At 39.2% G+C, this 20,114-nt stretch overlaps 1 protein-coding gene across 2 annotated transcripts in view; it reads left to right on the top strand.

Moving 5' to 3' along the window:
• PXYLP1 (2-phosphoxylose phosphatase 1) overlaps positions 1–19,677 on the top strand; it is a 118,152-nt gene extending 98,475 nt beyond the window's left edge. For both annotated transcript variants that reach the window (XM_089669508.1, XM_089669509.1), the window contains 3 exons: positions 5,716–5,842; positions 6,436–6,575; positions 8,214–19,677. In XM_089669508.1, the coding sequence (XP_089525634.1) occupies positions 5,716–5,842; positions 6,436–6,575; positions 8,214–9,145 (1,199 nt within the window). In that variant the 3' untranslated portion in view covers positions 9,146–19,677. The remainder of the gene's footprint in view (positions 1–5,715; positions 5,843–6,435; positions 6,576–8,213) is intronic.
• The last annotated feature ends 437 nt before the right edge of the window (positions 19,678–20,114 follow it).

The raw sequence follows: 20,114 nt of genomic DNA, 5'->3' as shown, positions 1-20,114 counted from the left end.
AGCTTTAAGTGATATGTCCAATATTGTGACATTGTCCAATAGCATACACCAAAAAATGTAAGTACTTTCACCAATGTTCTAAGTTAAAAATTGTTCCAAAATGTGCACCATTGCAATGGCATAATTACTCTAGTGAGAAGGGCAGACAGTGAGGAGGAGCACCGCAAGAGGGAGATGAGAGGTGGATGTGTATGGACAGACTCTTCATCACTTTCATGCATAAAAGTGACAAATGGTTGTGCAATGCTTATATTTGTTTGACAGATAAAACGCTAAATAAGGGTGCATATAGAAATTGGTGCATTTAGTCCATGCGCCAATCTTTAATCCTCTGAAAGTTTCTGCAAGGGAAAAATTGCTCTTGACGTTCTGAGGGTCCTTTATTAAGGTATGTATAGTCTGTATTATAGGATACCCTTAGCTGTGCTCAGACCAACACCCATTGCCTGAGCAATATGTTAAATTCCTAGCCCAACACTGTCATTCTGACTTCCCACGATCCTGCATTACTGTTTTTGTCTAGAAGCTTTGGCTTTAATTTTGGCTATGCTTTTTCCTGGTCTGCCCTAACCTTTGACCTGTCCCCATTTCTGAAATTGCCCATTCACTTAGTACCATGCTCTGGTTCTATCTCTGCTCTGATGCCATCTTCACAGGTGTGTCAGCGGGATGCAACCTAGTAACCCACCAGGAAAGTCCATCACTCTTTGTGGGTTGAGCTCGTGGATTGTGCTTATTCTACTTCTCTGGAATTTTTAGGGTTCACACCTTCTCTAAACATGCAGATAGCACAAAAGGTCCACTATTCAGTATGTCCATGACAATAGTAAACTAATTTTCTACAATTAATTGCTTAATATATATATATACAAGGCGGTATCAAAAAGTTTCAAGACTAGTTTTGTAACATGCCAACAGATGGCAGCACACGGCTGCACGCACAGTCACAGGTAGCAGCCAACCTTCATAAGTCAATGTGCCAAAAAAATCGACCTGTGTAGATCGGGAGCTGTGCAACTGTACTATTCTTTTACCATGTCTGCTATTTCATGATGGACAGCAAGTTCAAACAAAGAGCAAACATGAAATTCTGCGTGAAATCCGTACACCTAGGTTTCATCGCCAACAATGATCCTCAACAGGACGGGTCATCCACAGCACGTTGATAGTGCTCTTGCTGGACTTCGATGCTGTGCTTCTTCTGCTCCAGGATCAGCAGCCTGGGGATAAACTTGGCAGCAACACAGCACATGTTTAAATCACACGTGAGGATTGCCTGGACTGTTCCGTATGACACACAGACAATGGCAGTAATGTTGTAGATTGTTCTTTGACTATCTTCATGCACGAGTTGCCAAGTGGTTTTGACATTTTTGGGGGTTGGACTAGTTGAAGGTCTTCCTGATCTTTCGTCATCTTCCAGTGACGTTCTTCCACTCAAGCGTGTGCCACTCAAAACACCTCGAATGACTCATTGCAGTATACTGCCGTAAACTTGCCGAATCACGTCAAACTTCTCTGTGGCAGATTTGCCCAGTTTCACACAGAATTCCACATTTGCTCTTTGTTCTAACTTGCTGTCCATGATGAAATAGCAGACGTGGTAATGCTCGTGGTCAGAATATCACTAGTACACAGGAGAATGTCTTTTGTCACCCTGGTTTATGAAGGCTGTAACCGTGCATCTGTTGGCGTGTTAACAAACTAGTCTCTAAACTTTTTGATACCACCTTCTTTATATTTGTATATGTACAATATATTGCCAAAAGTATTGGGACGCCTGCCTTTACAAGCACATGAACTTTATTGGCATCCCAGTCTTAGTCCATAGTGTTTAATATTGAGTTGACCCACCCTTTGCAGCTATAACAGCTTCAGCTCTTCTGGGAAGGCTGTCCACAAGGTTTAGGAGTGTGTTTATGGGAATGTTTGACCATTCTTCCAGAAACTCATTTGTGAGGTCAGGCACTGGTGTCTGACAAGGCCTGGCTGGCAGTCTCTGTTCTAATTCATCCCAAAGGTGTTTTATCAGGTTGAGGTCAGGACTTTGTGCAGGCCAGTCAAGTTCCTCCACCCCAAACTTGCTCATCCAAGTCTTTATGGACCTTGCTTTGTGCACTGGTGCGCAGTCATGTTGGAACAGGAAGGGGCTATCCCCAAACTGTTCCCACAAAGTTGGGAGCATGAAATTGTCCAAAATGTCTTGGTATGCTGACTCCTTAAGAATTCCCTTCACTGGAATGAAGGGGCCAAGCCCAACCCCTGAAAAACAACCCCACACCATAATCCCCCCTCCACCAAACTTTACACTTGGCACAATGCAGTCAGGCAAGTACCGTTTTCCTGGCAGCCGCCAAACCCAGACACGTCCATCAGATTGCCAGATGACAGAATCGTGAGTCGACACTCCAGTGAACATGTCTCTACTGCTCTAGAATCCAGTGGCGGCGTGCTTTACACCAATGCATCCGACACTTTACATTGCACTTGGTAATGTAAGGCTTGGATGCAGCTGCTCGGCCATGGAAACCCATTCCATGAAGCTCTCTACGCACTGTTGTTGTGCTAATCTGAAAGGGACATGAAGTTTGGAGGTCTTTTAGCTATTGACTGTGCAGACAGTTGGTGACTTCTGTGCACTTTGCACCTCAGCATGCGCTGATGTCACTTTGTCATTTTATGTGGCCTACCACTTTGTGGCTGAGTTGCTGTTCCCAATTTCTTACACTTTGTTATAATACCACTATCAGTTGACTGTGGAATATTTAGTAGCAAGGAAATTTCACAGATGGACTTATTGCACAGGTGGCAACCCATCACAGTACCAGGCTGGAATTCACTGAGCTCTTGAGAGTGACCCATTGTTTCATAAATGTTTGAATTCAATGATTTGGAGGGGTGCCCCAATACTTTTGTCAATATAGTGTGTGTGGGTGCATGTGTATATATATAGTATGTATATATAATATGTGTGTGTATATATATATATATATTATTGCAGAAAGAGCAGTCCTTTTATGAAAGGTTCAGTTACTTTTGCTTTTAATCTAATAATTGTACATAAGAGAGACGTAAATCTTCCTCCCCTTCCCTTTGCACCTGTACATGGTAGCTTGCCATATACTGTAGGTCTTCCAGTGGTGGAAGGACTTTTAAGCCTCATTAACGGGGGTGTACTAAATGTGAAGAGGCCGTATTCACCTACATGGGATGCACAGGGGTTTCGTGTAGACCTGTGCAGGTAGCCTTCTCAAATCTGTACAAGTCCAATGCATGGATCAGGATGCAGATAGACTGCATTCTGATCCTTGCATTGGACACACATGGTTGTAGACTCTAGGATCCGCATGGAGATCTGTACAGCCAGTCACCTGTCATTGATTTGAACTGTGTATCCTGCATAGATGAAGACGTCCCCTTCACACAGGCATACATCTATATAAATACACAAAATAATACATATATAGAAAATAGAAAAATATTTTTTTCATATGTAAATAAATGTTCATAAATATACTTGTTTATGAATTAAGGAAATCAAATAGGTACAATAGGGAAATCAAATAAAGCTACAAGGTGTTTTAAATTCTCCATCCCTCAAAAAAATAGAGTATATAGTGTCATTTTTGCAGTGGAGAAGTATGTGAGGTACACTTACTTGGTCAAAAAAGTATCTCTGAACACACCACGTGCTTCCCAAACTGCAGCAAAATGGCGTGTGCGGTCACGGTGGGATGCGGACATGATATCAAGGCCCACGCATGCGCCCCGCAGACCCAGAACTCCATCTCAGACCGTCCACTAAACCTACAAGTCTATGGATGGAAATGAGGCTTGAGTAACAAGGAAGCCATAAGTCGCTGATCGCCGCCATTATTAGTATAAAAAAAAAATTAAAAATCCCAGTATCTTTACCGCCATTTGTAAACGCTACAACTTTCACGTAAACCAATTAATTTACACGTATTGGTTTTTTTTTTAGCAAAGACATGTCACAGAATGAGTTTTCGCCGAAATATATGACGAAATTTGATTTTTAAATTTTTTTTTACTGTACATGTTTTATAGCAAAAAGTCCAAAATATTGTTTTTTTTCTCAAAATTGTCAGCCTTTTTTTTATAGCGCACAGGCGATCAAATACCACCGAAAGAAAGCTCTATTTGTGTGAAAAAAAGGACATAAATTTCATTTCATGTATTATGTAGTTTGTAGACGCTATATCTTTCACACAAAGCAATCAATATACACTTATTGGGATTTTTTTGCCAAAAACATGTAGCAGAATACATTTTGGCCTAAATTTATAACTAACTTTGAGTTTACTATATATTTTTTATAGCTGAAAGTAAAAAATATAGTTTTTCTTTAAAATTTTTGGTCTTTTTGTTTATAGCGTGAAAAATAAAAAGCGCACAGGTGATCAAATACCACCGAAAGAAAGCTCTATTTGTGAGAAAAAAAGTACGTAAATTTTGTTTGGGTGCAGCATTGCATGACCGCACAATTATCAGTTGAATTAGTGCAGCGCCGAGTAGCAAAAAGAGGCCTGGTCATTAAGGGGGGAAAATCCTCAGGAGGGCAAGTGGTTAATGGGGACACAGACGGTAATAAAAAGTTGGAATGGTGTTCTAATTCTTTTCCACTCTATCCAAAACTAAAAAAAAGTGTTGTCTTTAGTTATACTTTAAAGTCAACAATTTATATACAGTTATGTATATTTTACTAAATAATGATTGGACTTAGATGATTGTAATACGATTAAATTATAGTTAAGCATGTTGTGTGGATTACTGCACTATTATATTTCTTTTTTGCACCATTTGTTGAAAAAGCCTCTTATTTTGTCTCCTTTTACAAACAATTTTGGCAGTCATTATCAGGTATATTTTATTTATTATCATTAAAATCGTATTGGAAACATTGTTAAAAATTGCAGAAAACTGCCAATTAAATATGAATTCTCAGTTGTGCTGTGAAAGTTCTATCTCTATGTGGGGCTCATGACCTATAGTCTATAGAACTTCCTCTTTTACTGAAAGTGCCTGTGCTAAACTTGAAACAGGAAATCAAAACTAGACAGAAGTGTGAGAGTGGTTTTTGGTCTCTATTTCAGGCTGTTTCTTATTATCACCATAAATGTGTGTGGCATATGAAATTCTTGTACTATGACTGGACTCCTTTGTACTACTTTGCCTCGTCACATATCATTCACCAATAAATGTAATGCTTTATAAAATGTGCTTATGCAAGAAGCAAACAAAGTTTAAATTGCAGAGTGTGTAACTCATAGCAACCAGTTAGCTTTCAGCTTACAAAATCAAATTTTCCAATATATTACTTTAGCATGGTGGTTGTAAATGACTGCTTTGTGCTCTTTGTATTGAATAAAACTAAAAGTATTTGAATAAAACTTTGTAGCCCTACAAACTAAGAATCAAATGAATAACTGCACTGCAAAATGGCAGTTGAATAATCAGTTTGCTGTGGAGCATGCAAACAGTCCGTATTTCAGTTAAACTTTTAATAAATAAAACCAATGTTGTTCTTTTGTTTAGATTTCTAGTAGTAAAGATTCAGTTCTTGTCCACTAAAAAGTGATAATTATGTATTACCTTCTCCAGTAGCTTCTGGATTTTTTACATGTCTTCAGGCATTTTGCACTTTTTTGTAAATATATTCTGTAGTTAAATTCCTATGTTTTTTCCCATGTTTAGGCCATGCACCACACAACTTGAAACTGGTTTCTGTCCAGGTGATGATCCGTCATGGAGACAGGTATCCATTGTATGCGATTCCTAGGACCAAGAGACCTGATATTGACTGTGTGCTGGAGCCTGACAGGTACAGTACATGTTCCTTTGGTATTCTTATACTCATGTATAGCTATCTTTGCATTTGATGTATTGTAATTTTACAATAAGACCCGATCTTTCAATGTGACTTAAGAGCATCAGAAACGATCAAATCTTTCAATCCCTATCTTGCACCTTACGATAAGGGCAAATGCATGCCTAATTGACTGCATATTATTGTCTCTTCCTACTTAAGCACAATCCAAAATTGTATTCCAGTTTGGGGTAGATGGCAGCAGGTTGAATTATGTGAATCATAGCCTTTTATGTATCTCACACTGGCAAGATGTCTATGTCACACCTGCCATAACTATGAACTCCTTCCCCCTGCTGGATTTTCCATATATTCAACAATATCAAAAATGTAGTATCTGACATTTCCACCACAGCAAGCAAGGCTTTGTTGGGGTGGAGTGCAGAGCTTGAACCTCAGTTGGTCTGATTTCACCCATAAAAAGATTAAGCTAGTTGATTTAATTTGCCAGTACCCACCAAAGCTGAAATAGTTGTTGAGTGGTAACTGTAGCTTATCTGACACATTTCATGTGCATTTACACTGTTATTGATAACTGTTTTATGCAGAAGTCCATCTCATCCTAACTTGGCAGATTTTGTCAATCACATGAAGAAAGGCTCAGAAGCACAAATGGATGGTACTTTGAATAGTCTGGCTCGTTTTCCTAGTCATTCTATTTGTGAAATGGGAGAGTTAACACAGACAGGTAAGCCCACCTACATCAGTATCAGAAAGACAGCTTGCAGTTTTAATACAAATCGTCATTAGTGACTCATATATAGCTGTCCTCACAATACATCCTCTTCTCATAGTAATAGGTAGATATTTTAATATTTATTAGTGGTATATTGCATGATCCTTTTTGCTATTTAAAACAGGCTTTGCATGAAAATGCAAGGTATGCTTCTTTTGTAGCCCACCCCTATTCCCCCAATAAAATCTGCCAATTGAAGAAAAAAACTATTATAAAATGTTGAAAGAAAAAAGTAAAGGTTTCTTCTCACAAAATGTAGGCTTTCCAGATTTCCCAGGCTTTCCAGAAGACAAATGCTCAGTGGTTTCATCCTTCAGACAAGCTCACAAGACAGTGGCTAAATGATTAGCACTTCCTCCTGGCAGTACTAGGGTAATTGGTTCAAATCCCAACTATGGAACCACCTGCCTGGAGTTTGCATGTTCTCCCTGTGTCTGCATGGGTTTCCTCCGGGTACTCCGGTTTCCTCCCACACTCCAAAGACATGCCCGTAGGTTAATTGGATCCTGTCTAAATTGGCCTTAGTGTGTGTATGTATGAATGTGAGTTAGGGACCTTAGATTGTACGCCCCTTGAGGGTTAGGGACTGATGTGAATGTACAATATATATGTGAAGTGCTGCATAAATTGACGGCGCTATATAAATACCTGTAATAAAATATTAATAAAAATAAGGCAGGGTGTAAAGTGAGTAACTTTTTTCTTTTAACGCAGTAGTAAAGTCCAATAAAAGAAAAAAAAAAACCTGGGTGGTTTAAGTCATAATTAAGTCACTATGACAGACTTGCCTTAAAGTGAAGGCCTCCAGCGGCGCACTGTCACTGCTGCCGGTGGTTCCGTCTTTCTTCCAGGTTTCAAGCTCCAGCGATTTTCCTGGCCCTGTCGCAATGATGTCAGTCCCACACATTCACGTGCAAGTCACGGACGTAGTATAGTGCTCTCAACGGACGGCATACTCCAGTATGCCATCCGTTTAGAGGGCAGTGGGCATGTGGAATCTACAAATGTGAATATCTGCTAAAGGGTACACGTTTAGGAGATATTCACTGTACCTACAGGTAATCCTGCTTATACAAGGTGGTATCAAAAAGATTGTAGAATAGTTTTTGTAACACGCCAACAGATGGCAGCACAAGGCTGCGTGCACAATCCCAGGGAGCACCGCTCTTCAAAAGTCAGTGTGTCAAAAGGCAGAAGTAGTAACGCACGCTGTCACAATAGCACCAGTTACACAGCTCCCAATGTACACAGGATGATGTCTTTTGGCATACTGACTTATGAAGGTCGGTGTTCCCTTTGACTGTGCGGGCAGCTTTGTCCTGCCATCTGTTTGAGTGTTACAAAACTAGTCTCAAAACTTTCTGATACCACCTCATAGGCTTTCTTGTAGGTACAAGTCATAAAGCAGACTTTACTACCCCTTATAATGCTTTCTTTTTCCACTTAGCATTTCTTAATGGAAGGGGGGGAAGGGGAGAGCTACAATAAGAAACAGACCTTGCACCATGTTTTACTGCACATTTGTAAAGTCCCCTCTTTTTCAGTAAGAAACCTCTAACTTCTGCAAACTGATTTGTGTGCATAATGCAGGTGTTGTTCAGCATCTACAGAATGGACAGATTCTAAAAGAGAACTACTTAAAGAAGCATAAGCTGATACCAAATGACTGGACCACAAAGCACCTTTATCTTGAATCCACTGGAAAGAGCCGGACACTTCAAAGTGGGCTGGCCTTACTCTACAGCCTCCTGCCTGGCTTTGATTGGAAGAAGATAAACATTAAACACCAGTGGAGCAGTATCTTCTGCTCCGGTCACTGCGAATGCCCAATGAGGAACCACTATCTAGAGGAAGAGCAGCGCCGCCAGTACAGCTTTCGAGTAAAAAACAGCCAGCTGGAGAAAACTTACATTAGTATGGCCAAGGTGGTTGGGGTCCCCACTCGCCAGTTAAGAGCCTCAAACCCCATTGACTCATTACTGTGCCATTTCTGCCACAATGTAAGTTTTCCCTGCACCAAAAATGGCTGCATTGACATTGAGCACTTTAAGGTAATTAAATCTCATCAAATAGAGGATGAAAAGGAAAGACATGAAAAGCAGCTTTATTACAGGTATGCACTACTTGCTACCCACCCCCTTTTAAACCAGACTGTAAACCGAATGCAGCGTATAGCTGAAGGCAAAAAGGATGAAGTGTTTGCCTTATATTCTGCCCATGATGTCACTCTTTCCCCAGTCCTCAGTGCCATCGGGCTCACAGAAGCCAGGTTTCCTCGATTTGCAGCCCGCTTGGTCTTTGAGCTGTGGCAGAACTTGGAGAAAGCGAAAGAACACTTCGTCAGGGTTCTGTATAACGGGGAGGATGTCACATATCAAACATCATTTTGCCGTACCCATGACAGACGCTTAAGTCAGCCATTGTGTCCTCTTGGGAAGTTTGTCAACTTTGTGAAAAAAGAAATGTTCTCCGTTCTTAACAGCACTAGTTACCATGATGCTTGTCATCAAAGGCTGTTCTAGACCAAAATTAACAGCAAGAAGCCTATCAATTCAGATTTACGTCCAACCATGTACAGGAAACATCCTTCATGCTTTATTAATGTGACATGTAAATGTTAATTTTGTGTTTCTGCACTGGGTTAAGCAGGTTTATGTTGACAGCTTGAAGTGCATCAGAGCTGTCAAATGACCAATTCAACTGCCATGCAGTTTTTTTTTTTCCTTTACACAAACACAATGTCACTTAAGTAATTAGTGAAAGAACATCAGCATTCTATAGAAGGCCCCAGGCAATGGTTTAATGTTCAATTGTATGACCTGCAATGTAGTATCATATCATTTTAGAGACTGAATGTATTAAGCATATTTGTGCCTACATTATGTTATGTGTCTTATGAACATATACATTAATCTATGGCATTTACTAGATCCAAACCAGAATGAATGTGCAAAAAAAAGAAAAACTGGACGCACACAGTAGGATGTTAACTGGTTAGTTCACCAAGTTTACAGTGTAATACAAGACTCACGCTACTAAATCTAAATTGTTTATTAAAGCACACCTAAAATTCTAGTTTTTTTTTAAATGTGCATACCCTTCCCTTTGCAAAAACATGGAGTTAAAAGTGCAGAAAAAAACTCTTGTAGGGGGAAAAATGATATATAATATACTCCACTTTTCCCTGGCTTCCACCTGTGGCACCAATGCCAAGACAAGGTGAAAAAACCATAGCGTGGCATCCCCATGAGCTGTGAACTACTTCAGCGGCATAAGTCTTGCCTTTTTTGTGTCCTCTCTCCTACTGAAATTCTCAAGGAAGTCACTTCTTGTGCCTACCGCTTGGTCCAGCCCTGTGTACCACCTAGGCAAGGGTGATGTAATTCTCCTTCCAGCAAGATATGGGGATTGTAGAGCAGCACATATCTTGATAATACAACTTTCCCAGCACTGTACTGCAGTGTCTTCTTGCAAGACTGGTAGTACTCCCCATTCCTGGGATCTCAACAGTAAGATGATGACCTCACCTCTACATTACAGAAGCTGGAAGAAAGATGAATATAAATATCTAACATTTTTTAAACTTTTACACAGCACTTTAGGAAGGGACACATTTAAAAGCAGATCCTGTATGCAGTGTATGGTCTGCTTTGAGGATGGCTCCACTTGTTACACAGTTGCTGGTAAATTTGACCAAAACTGTTGATGTTGGTGGCCATTTCTTGAAAGCTCATAAACTGCAGAATGGGCCCTTAAACTACTCCTGATCTTTTTAGTCAATTTGATTAGAATTTATTCAATGAAGAATGTAACCATAAAAAGACTCAGCTAGATAATTTCAGAGTAAGATACAATACCTAATTTGCCTTCTCCTCAGTACTGCTGTAGGCAAACGTTACCTAAATTGGGAAGGAATAAAGCAGATTGGACAGGATTATGTTTAAGACAACTCTCGGTTATTCTCTATGAGAAATCCCTTGTACATGGATGTCTTTTAGTAAATTGACAAGGACCTCATTACTTGGATGTAAAGAACAGCCACAGTAGTCTTTATAGGGTGTTTTTGTAACCTCTACACGTTAACTTCTAATTACATGTTTAATGAACTGTTTTGGAGTCACTTTGATCATCATGTTCAAAGTAGCTTAACAGCTGACTTGTTTTTTAAATAATTGGCTATTAATATTGTTGAAGAAGTCAAACTTAAACTGAACAACAAATCACTAAACATACAACTGAAATACATATGCCTGAACTATTGTAGCAGTTAAGTTTTGTGACTGTTCAAGCATCTTTCTATTTCTCACATTTGTGCCACATTGCTCAGCCAGTGAGTAGAAAATGTAGCAATGTCACCTGACTGTCCCCATTCTACTGAATGGAAAAAGAAAAAGCAGCCGCAGCACACTGCTGAAGTCTTCTGTGTTCTCTTTTCCAGTAAATAAGTGTTCACAATGCTGGACTGACATTTCTGTGCTGTGCAAAAGAGCATGATCAACTGATTCTGCTGGCTTAGAATTTGTATGTGCTGGGGATTACCGGAAGCTAATATATAGACAAGATTGAAGTACTTTGTACCAGCTGTATATAAAAACATTTTTTACCAGACATAACTGGATTAAAAGGTTGTTTTTTAATGCCTGGAGTTGGGCTTTAAATATATTTAAGTTCCCTGTATCATTTGAAACTACAGTTTTTTTACAGCAGTTTCTGGTTGGCATGTTGTGTGATGTCTTGAAATTCAAAGTCTAAACCTTCACTGTACCAAATCATTAATGTAGAATTTCAGATTTCAATGCACTTTTAAATAGGTTGTTTAAGCAAAAGTTGGTTCAGACAAACTATTTCCATTACAAAATGATGCAACCATTGTGTGTGTTTTAATACACTGTAGTAGCATTAGCTGCATACAGTAAGCAGCGCTGTATTCATCAGCAGTACAGGTAACATCCCATCTGCTGCCGAAATTGGAGAGTCAGTGCTGAATGTTTTTTTGCCATTCAGGAGATGCCATATATTTTTATCAGTGAATATCATGTTTCCTCTGATTGTTTTAGGTGGAAATCATGACAGTATCTGCCCACCTCTCCCCCTCTGCCAATCAGAGGAGGTCATTGATACAAATTCAAAGTTTCTCCTGAATGGCGGAGAAGCACTCAGATGATTCTCTTTATTTCCGGCAGCAGACAGGAGAATGCCTGTACTGCTGCCGAAACACAGCACCCTTTACTATATGTAGCCAATGCTACTACAGTGCATTAAAGTATATGTGAACCTTCACCTTGTAAAACAGCCCTTTCAGTTTAACCACTTGCTGACCGGGCGGCATGGGCAGGCTGGATCACGTACATGTACATGATCAGGACTGCTATGGGTTAGGGGTGCACAGCACACCGCTACCACGACCGCTGTGTCCAACGGACAAATGTAATAATCTGGTTAATGCTTGAAAAAGACTTCAGGTACTCCTTCCTTGTTTTTTGTTACTGTGCATAATGTTTTATTATCAACCTTTAATTAATATGAAGATAAATGGTATTCTTCACAACTCAGCAAATATATAGTTTAAACAGTCTTTTGTGATAGCTGAATGAGAACCTTTATTTTCTCATGTAGTAGCTCAATGTTGGTGAGGTCAAGAGACTGTAATGGCCACTTCAGAACCTTACTTTTTTTTCTGCTGCAGCCACCGAACGATTGATTTTACTTTGTTTTAGATCATTGGCATACTGAAAAGTCCAAGTGTGCACTCACGTGCATCTTCTGGGCTGAAAAATGCTAATTTCCCTCCATTAATTTCTAACATGCTACATTAGTCTTGCCATCACTTTTGACTAAATTCTCTTTGCACTAGTAGCTCCCACACCCCCAAAACAGCAGAGACTCACATCCATGCTTTGTGGTAGGGATGGTGTGTTTCTCTTTATAGGCCTTGTTGACTGCTCTCCAAATTGGCTTTCAATGCAAGCTGTGTTGCAATTGCAGTGGTGTCCTTGCACTCATGACTGTTCTGTTAAAACAGGTCTGAATAGTATACCCTTACCAATCACAAGCATGGTAGCTTTACCATATTTTTTATTTTTAGAACAACGTGGTCAAGATGGGCTTTTTCATGAAGTTTGAACTTAAAGTGTCTTGTTTATCCTTCCTTCCTCTGTCATGGTATCCTCTGTTTCCAGCATTGTCAGAGAGGTATTTTATTCTTCCTTTACATTGGAAAATTGTTGTAATGGACACCAACAAATGGAGTTTGGGTGGAGATTTGGACCATCTGTCTTTTCAGGTGTGTTGGTCTCTGGAAGAATCTGGAAGTATTCCAATCATCATCCTGGAGTTTTGAGCAATTCACCCCCTATTACTTCACTGGTATTAGTATACCAGTCATCTGGTCCAGGTTCAATAGGACAATGCCATTGCTGTGGCTTACATCAATTATCAGGGCGATATCGGGAGTGTTGCTGCATTGGCAGAAGTAAAATGTATCCTGTCCTTGGAGGAATTTTATATTCCAGCAGTGGCAGGCATATGTTCTTAACAGACAACACCTGGATGCAGGGGACTAGTCCCTCCATCGGGAAGTGTCTGAGTCATGTGAATTTACTAGCATCTTGGTTCAGCAATATGCATGACAGGCTTTTTATCAGGACACAGGGCCCAAAGGTGGATGCATCAGATGCCCTGGTGGCACTGTGGGATCAGCGTGCCCTGATCTATGCCTTTCTTTCATTGAAGCTACTACCTCATATGCTTTAAAGAACTATAAACCAAGGTAATTTTAGACATTATCATAGCTCTGGATTGGCCTTGGGAGAAAGTGTGCTATGATAACCTTGTTCAGCGGTTAACTGCTGCTTTGTGCTCTGTACCAGATCGGTCAGATTTGTTATCACATGGACCAATCTTTCATATGTTTCTCAGTCGCTGGGTATATTGGCCTGGTTGTTGAAACCAAGGTTCTGGGATATAGGGGTTTTTGCCTTCATTTATCCTGACCGTATTTAAATATTGTAAATCTACTCTCTGCAAGAATTTGCATGGCTCATGAAAGGCTTTTTCTGTCTGGTGTGAGGCTGTGGGGGTTCCCACTTGCAGCTTTTCTGTGGGTCGTGTTCTTCCGTCCCTTCATTTGGGGGTAGAACAGCATTTAGCCCTTAGTGCCATCATGGGTCAGGCATTTGTCCTGTCTGTTCCTTTTCTACTTTCTCTTAAACTCCCACTCCAACTGTGGGATTTAAATCTAGAATTGTTAGTGATACAAGTCCCCATTTGAACCTGTCTGAGATATTTAATTGTTGTTGTTATTACATAAGGTGAACTTTTTACAACCACCACTTCAACTAAAATGTCCTATTGCCTTTAAGGGCATACTTTTTGTCCAAAGCGGAGTCTGCTTTTCACCTTAAAGCAGAATTAAACCCAACAATGTAACCGTTTCCTAAAAACATTAACGTCAAGAAATGTTGTGAATGATAACTGGCACAGTGGCTTTACACTCTCAACCAAATTGTCAAACGACTGGTGTCAGAACTGATCACATGTGTAGCACCATAATAACTGCAGATCTAACAGTGTCCAAAATGGCAGCATCCTTGTCTGTAAAGGATAGGAGGGTTTAGGTCCGCTTTAATGAGGATATTGTGTTACCTATATTATCCAGCACTGGCTCACCTCAAGGAGATCTGTCTCAATTGTCTGGATGTGGTAGAGTGGTTAAGAGTACAACTCTGCCACTGCGTCTTTTATTCAGATGGATTTCCTGTTTGTTATTCCAGAGGTTCAACAGCTTACAATTCTACAGTTTTGTAAGTGGATTCAGCATGTTGTTGTGTGGCCTATAAGTTAAAGATAAAGTGCCTTTTTTTTCCTATTGAAGCACACTGCGCTAGGGCAATGAGTACTTATTTTCATAATCAGGCCTCTGTGTCTCAGATCTGTAAGGGTCAATCCAGATCAATGTATATGCCTCTGTAGGCAGTTGTTTATTGCTCTTGTTTTTCACCTTATCTTTATTTTTGGGTTGGTTCCGCTGTGTTTGTTTTTGCTTGGCTAGCCTTCTGTTTGGACTGTTTTGGGTGTCCTTGCTTGTTATTTTAAAGCAGTAAGAATGCTAAAGGGGCAAGCACATTGGAAATGCAAACATTGGCAGGAAAAGAGCCAAAGTCTACAGCAGCAACATTATTGCTGTCCCAAACAGATTGATATAGGAAGTTGGTGGTTCAATGGGCCCAGCAAACTCCAGCTATTACTAAATCACAAATTCTGAATGAATGCACACTTTAACTTCACTTTGTATCCTTTTAATAATGAGAGTCATGGTACAACACTCTGGTGCTAGTTAACTGTTATTGGTAAAGCATCAATAACCCAAACCTATTGTGCCAGTACTACTTAAGAAATATTAGTACAAAAAGTAAAGATGATTCTGATTGTGTAATTGACAGCTAAACCACTCTTGGTAGTGTTGTTTTAGATTCCCATTCACCCAGCTGTTAATAAAATGTTCATTGTCCATTATTTTTTGTCACAGACCCTGTAAACATACTGTGAATTGTGCTAGCAATGGTATGTAAGGTACATCTGTCAGGACTTAAGTGGCAACAGCGATAAATTGTAGGTACAACCTCCTGTAAATGTGTTCTTGAGTTCTCTGGGAGCCCCCAATTTTTTCCATTATTTAATTTCCTTCCATTGGTCAGTAATGCCACTCATCATGATTGACTAACAGTAAAGCATTGTAGGGCTAAGCCAGCCCTTGATACTGTAGGAGAGTGTTATAAAATGATTTGCATATTAGAGGGTCATAGTGTTTGAAGCTCCTGTGGAGCTCCAGAAGAAATCTGATGGCATTGGTACCTGCAGTGTATTGTTAAAGCCACTTAGGAGTTACTGAAGACCTGAAAAGTTTACTTTAAATTATAAGTGTGTATTCTAATGTCTTATTTCTAATCATCTGTCCATCATTTTTAACTATTTCAACTGCTTTAACCAGTCTGATATCCTTTTTTCGTGAAAGAGTCAAAAAATAAATGTAAATTGTTTTGTTATTAGTATAATACCTGCATCACCTATACAGTAGACCATCTTATTAGTTCTCTGGAATTTTAGTGGCTTCATATTTGCCTTATAATTACAACTTCGTTACTTTTATATGAATTTTCAGTGCAACTTGCACTTATTCTCTGCCATGATATAGAGTGTACGACTTTTGATTTCCCGTTTAGCTTTTTTTTTTCTCATTACAGCTTACGTTCTTCCAGTAGAAAACTATTGAAAAAGCAGAGTTGATTGTTGAAATAATTGACTAATATTAAAAGTTACTTTTGATTTGATGTGTTGCAGTTGTTTGTACTTTATTTCAAGCCCTGAGTGGTCTTGTATTTAGTGTTTGGTAAATTTTATTTGCTTTGTGTGGTTGTGTAGTGTGACCAAGGGATCACATCTCCATTGTATGCTTCAAGATGAACAAAACCAACAATACAGCTATTGCTGTAAAACATCTGTTGTTTATTCACGCACAACCCAATTACAGAAAGCAGATCTTTGCTTTCTTGGGCAAAAATTGGAATTTATATTAATAGCCTGAACATTCCTCACTGCAGTCTCCAGTGGGAGCACCAAGGCAAATTTTAGGAAAACACAACTTAAAGGGCCACTAAACTTGAAAAGTATAAAGGAGCCTCTAGTAACAGTTACAAATAGATATATGAATCTGCTCATACCTAAACAAAAATTAGAGAAGCTTTGGGTCAAGTAATTATATGAAACTGATAGCTGGACCAGCTTAGCTGACTGCACATACCTATTACCTTAGAATGTGTCTATGCCTGGAACAACTCCATCTACCCCTTTGTATCTACCACCTGGTAGCAGAGAATAAGCACATCCCTGCATATGACATGGCGTAACGCACAGGCATTTCAGCAAGCATGAAATGGTAACCATTTTCATACCCTTGCATTTTGCCATCAGGTGCTATTTGTATAAAACAATCAAACCAATTTGAGATTGATTTGATCAGCTGCTGTACACACCAGTAACAGCTTGTAGATAAACTGAGACCGTAAGTAACGAAATCCTTGACACTTCTGGTTTGATGTCACAGAGTGGGAGGAACAACGTCCGATCCTTTCACTTTGTGCACAGATTCTGATGCGATTGTAATCCCCCTTCCACCACCTGTAAAAGTAATCTAGCAGCTGTATAGCCACTCAGGTAACTTTTACATGAAGGATAATCATCTGCTGAAAAAACGGTACCAGGATCATGTTTGTAGTTTCAACCATGACCCCGCTACAATCCCCTCAGTGTGAGGCTAGATACTGTATATTCTTATGGCAGTATTGACATGGTTAACAAACAAAATTAATGAAAACAAAAGCATGAATAAAAATGGCTAAAAAAATAGAAATAGTTTAAAAAAAAAACCAGAACAAAAAATAATAGTGACAGGAAAAACATAAATTAGGGTTGATTGGACTTAGTGTATTAAATGGAAAATGTGTAACTGGAAAAAAAAACCAATAAAAACACCAGAGATTGTTGATCAAGAAAATATCCAATTGTGTTATGGGGGATTGGGAAAAAATGTATTTTTCCCTCAAAGGAGAAAATTGGATCATGCGTTATAGGGGGGAAGGGGAGTGCTTTCCTTTGGGTAAAATGTCATTATAGGATACAGTCAGGTCCATAAATATTGGGACATCTACACAATTCTAACATTTTTGGCTCTATACACCACTACAATGAATTTGAAATGAAACGAACAAGATGTGCTTTAACTGCAGACTCTCAGCTTTAATTTGAGGGTATTTACATCCAAATCAGGTGAACGGTGTACGAATTACAACAGTTTGCATATGTGCCTCCCACTTGTTAAGGGATAATATATATTGGATATTATGTGATTATAGGATATAACCACATAAACAGAAAGTGAGGGAAAGATTTGGATAGAGTTGGGATAGATTTCCATGGATATCTGTGTCCCTGTTGGGGAGATTGGACCTCACCAATGTCACCAGGAATGAAAGTAAACAAAATAAAATTGAGTTGCCACCATAACAGGAATATATGGGAAATCTTACAATAGTAACACTTGTTCCAGTGACAGTTGTCTAAAAAGGAATTTTTTCACATTGGAAAGATATCCTCTCACTTCCTGTTAAATCTACAGGACAGATAGTGAGACAGTGAGACCGTAATAGGATGGAAATAAACTTAATGCAGTTTTAACCCTTCCATATTCTATCCAAAATGGGGAAATTACTTTAGATGTAATGTAAGGGTTAACAAAAGGATTAAAAATGAACACATTGTATTTTAAAATATTTTTTTTCATGGTGGGGTCACTTTCATCCCTTTTTGATTTGCCGATGAATGAAATAGTGGGTAAATTCCATATAGCCACAAATGTTTCCCAGAACCACACACCAATATAGTGAATCACAAATCAAGAGATCACAAAATGGCTTCAACTGGCTCTCCATCCATCAGTAAAGCTCCGCTACCATGCTTCACCCATGTAGAGCTTAATCGTAGATCTCTAATTAAAGTGGAAGTTCTGGCAAAATCTAACTAAGGCTAAACTTACTCCCACCCCTATTCTAAGACTGTTCTTTCTAATCCTGTAAAGAAAAGGTCTGTATACTTTCCTATTCTGAAGCCGCTCTAGTGGGGTCCAATGATCAGCTTTTACTGGCGGCTTCTGTAGTGGATGGGTAGCCAGCAATGGATGCCCCATAGTAAGTTTGTGGCTGATGTCATCTCCTAGGCAGTTCCAGCCATTGTCAGTGATCTCTCCTCTACACAGTAGCAGCTGCTGGACAGCAGACCGGAGTGGCTTCAGAATAGGTAAGTATATAGATCTTTTCTTTACAAGGCTAGATAGAATAACCTTAGAATGGGGGTGGGAGTCAGTTTAGCTTTAGGTTTTGCCTGAACATCCAGTTTAAGTCCTACATGGGTGAATCATGTTAGAGGGGCATTCATGATGGATGGAAAGACAGCTGAAGCCATTTTTTGATCACTTTTTATGTGATTCACTGTATTGGTGTGTGGCCCTGGGAAACATTTGTGGCTATGTGGACAGGCTTGTCATGCTCTTATCAGTACCTATCACCCAGCAGCAGTGTTTGATCCAGCCGGTATATCTGACAGGAGCATATGATTGGTGCTGCTTTTTATTTGGTTTGAGGGTCAATACCATGCAACAATTATGTTAAATTGTATTTTTGAATGAAGCTAAAGTACACATCAGGCACTGCAAAGATGAAATGGAAACATGATGTGTCAGCAAGAGAGGCAGCAGTGGTATATGTGCTGAAGTTTTGTAGGGTTTACTCTGCACAATGTTTGCAAGACGTTAAATCTCTTTTAAATCAGCAGCTTGTCATTTGTTTTGTGGCCCTTTAAATTGAATTTCCACCGCAAACCGGTGACTTTGGTGGATGATGGTGGGTTTAGTTACCTCCCGGCTTCTAATAATATTCAGGGAACTGGATGGGGAACCCCTGCCAAATTTCACAGTTCTGTGCCCTACCAGGACCTTCCTCGGACAACTTGCACAGCAATGTGCTCAAGCTGGAGTTCATATTTATGAAAGTAAAAAGTTAAACCTGACCTTTTCTTCATCATGTCTGGCAGAAGGTGGGGGGATGGATCTGGGATCTCAGGGTTGAGGGTGTTCTCTTGAGTCCTCATTTTTTTATTATATGCAGCCAGGAGATAACTGACCTTGACCAAAGCTGATCAGTTGGTTTTGAATAGACGCACCATTTGAGTATGATAAACCCAATCAAATGTTATTTATGTATACATATACAGTACATAATGATCTGTATGGTAGTAAAAGTCATAACTGCTGTATTGACACATTCAGAGTTTTCATTAAAATCAAGCTTGACTTTGTTATATTCTTGTCTTGTTTAAATTGTCTGTATTGTAGCATTATTCCATTTTATAACATGTACTTTGACTATAAGAAAAAATGTAACATTAATTTAAACTGAGAATTGCAGTGTATTTTCTACCAATAAACAAAGCATTTTGGGAAAAAGGTTGTATTTTTGACGTCTGAGAGAAAAAGTTTTTTCATTTTTCTGATCTTATAATATTGTATTTGAAATATTGTAGCTAACATTGCTTATCAGTGCTGTAATGTACAGCGCTGAGCGAACTATTGGCGCTTTATAAATACTGTATAATAATAATAATAATCAGAACTGTATTCAGACATTATGCTGCTCCAGTCACACCTTAATGATGATGCCCTTTTGTAGAAACTCCACCCCTTTTTGTCATGTGATCAATTTAGTAAAAACTAATGCTAGAATGTGCTTTTGGAGGCCTCGGGGTTGATTTACTAAAACTGGAGCACAAAATCTTGTGCAGCTGTGCATGGTAGCCAATCAGCTTCTAACTTGAGCTTTGTAAATTAATCTTTTGCAATAAAACCTGGAAGCTGACTGGTTTGTATGCAGAGCTGCACCAGAT

Source organism: Staurois parvus, unplaced genomic scaffold (genome assembly GCF_062004578.1).
Source record: "Staurois parvus isolate SC_StPar_1 unplaced genomic scaffold, SC_StPar_1.0 ptg000078l, whole genome shotgun sequence".
NCBI lineage: Eukaryota > Metazoa > Chordata > Amphibia > Anura > Ranidae > Staurois > Staurois parvus.
Note: the sequence above shows the minus strand (reverse complement) of the source record. Positions and strands in the feature narration are given on the sequence as shown.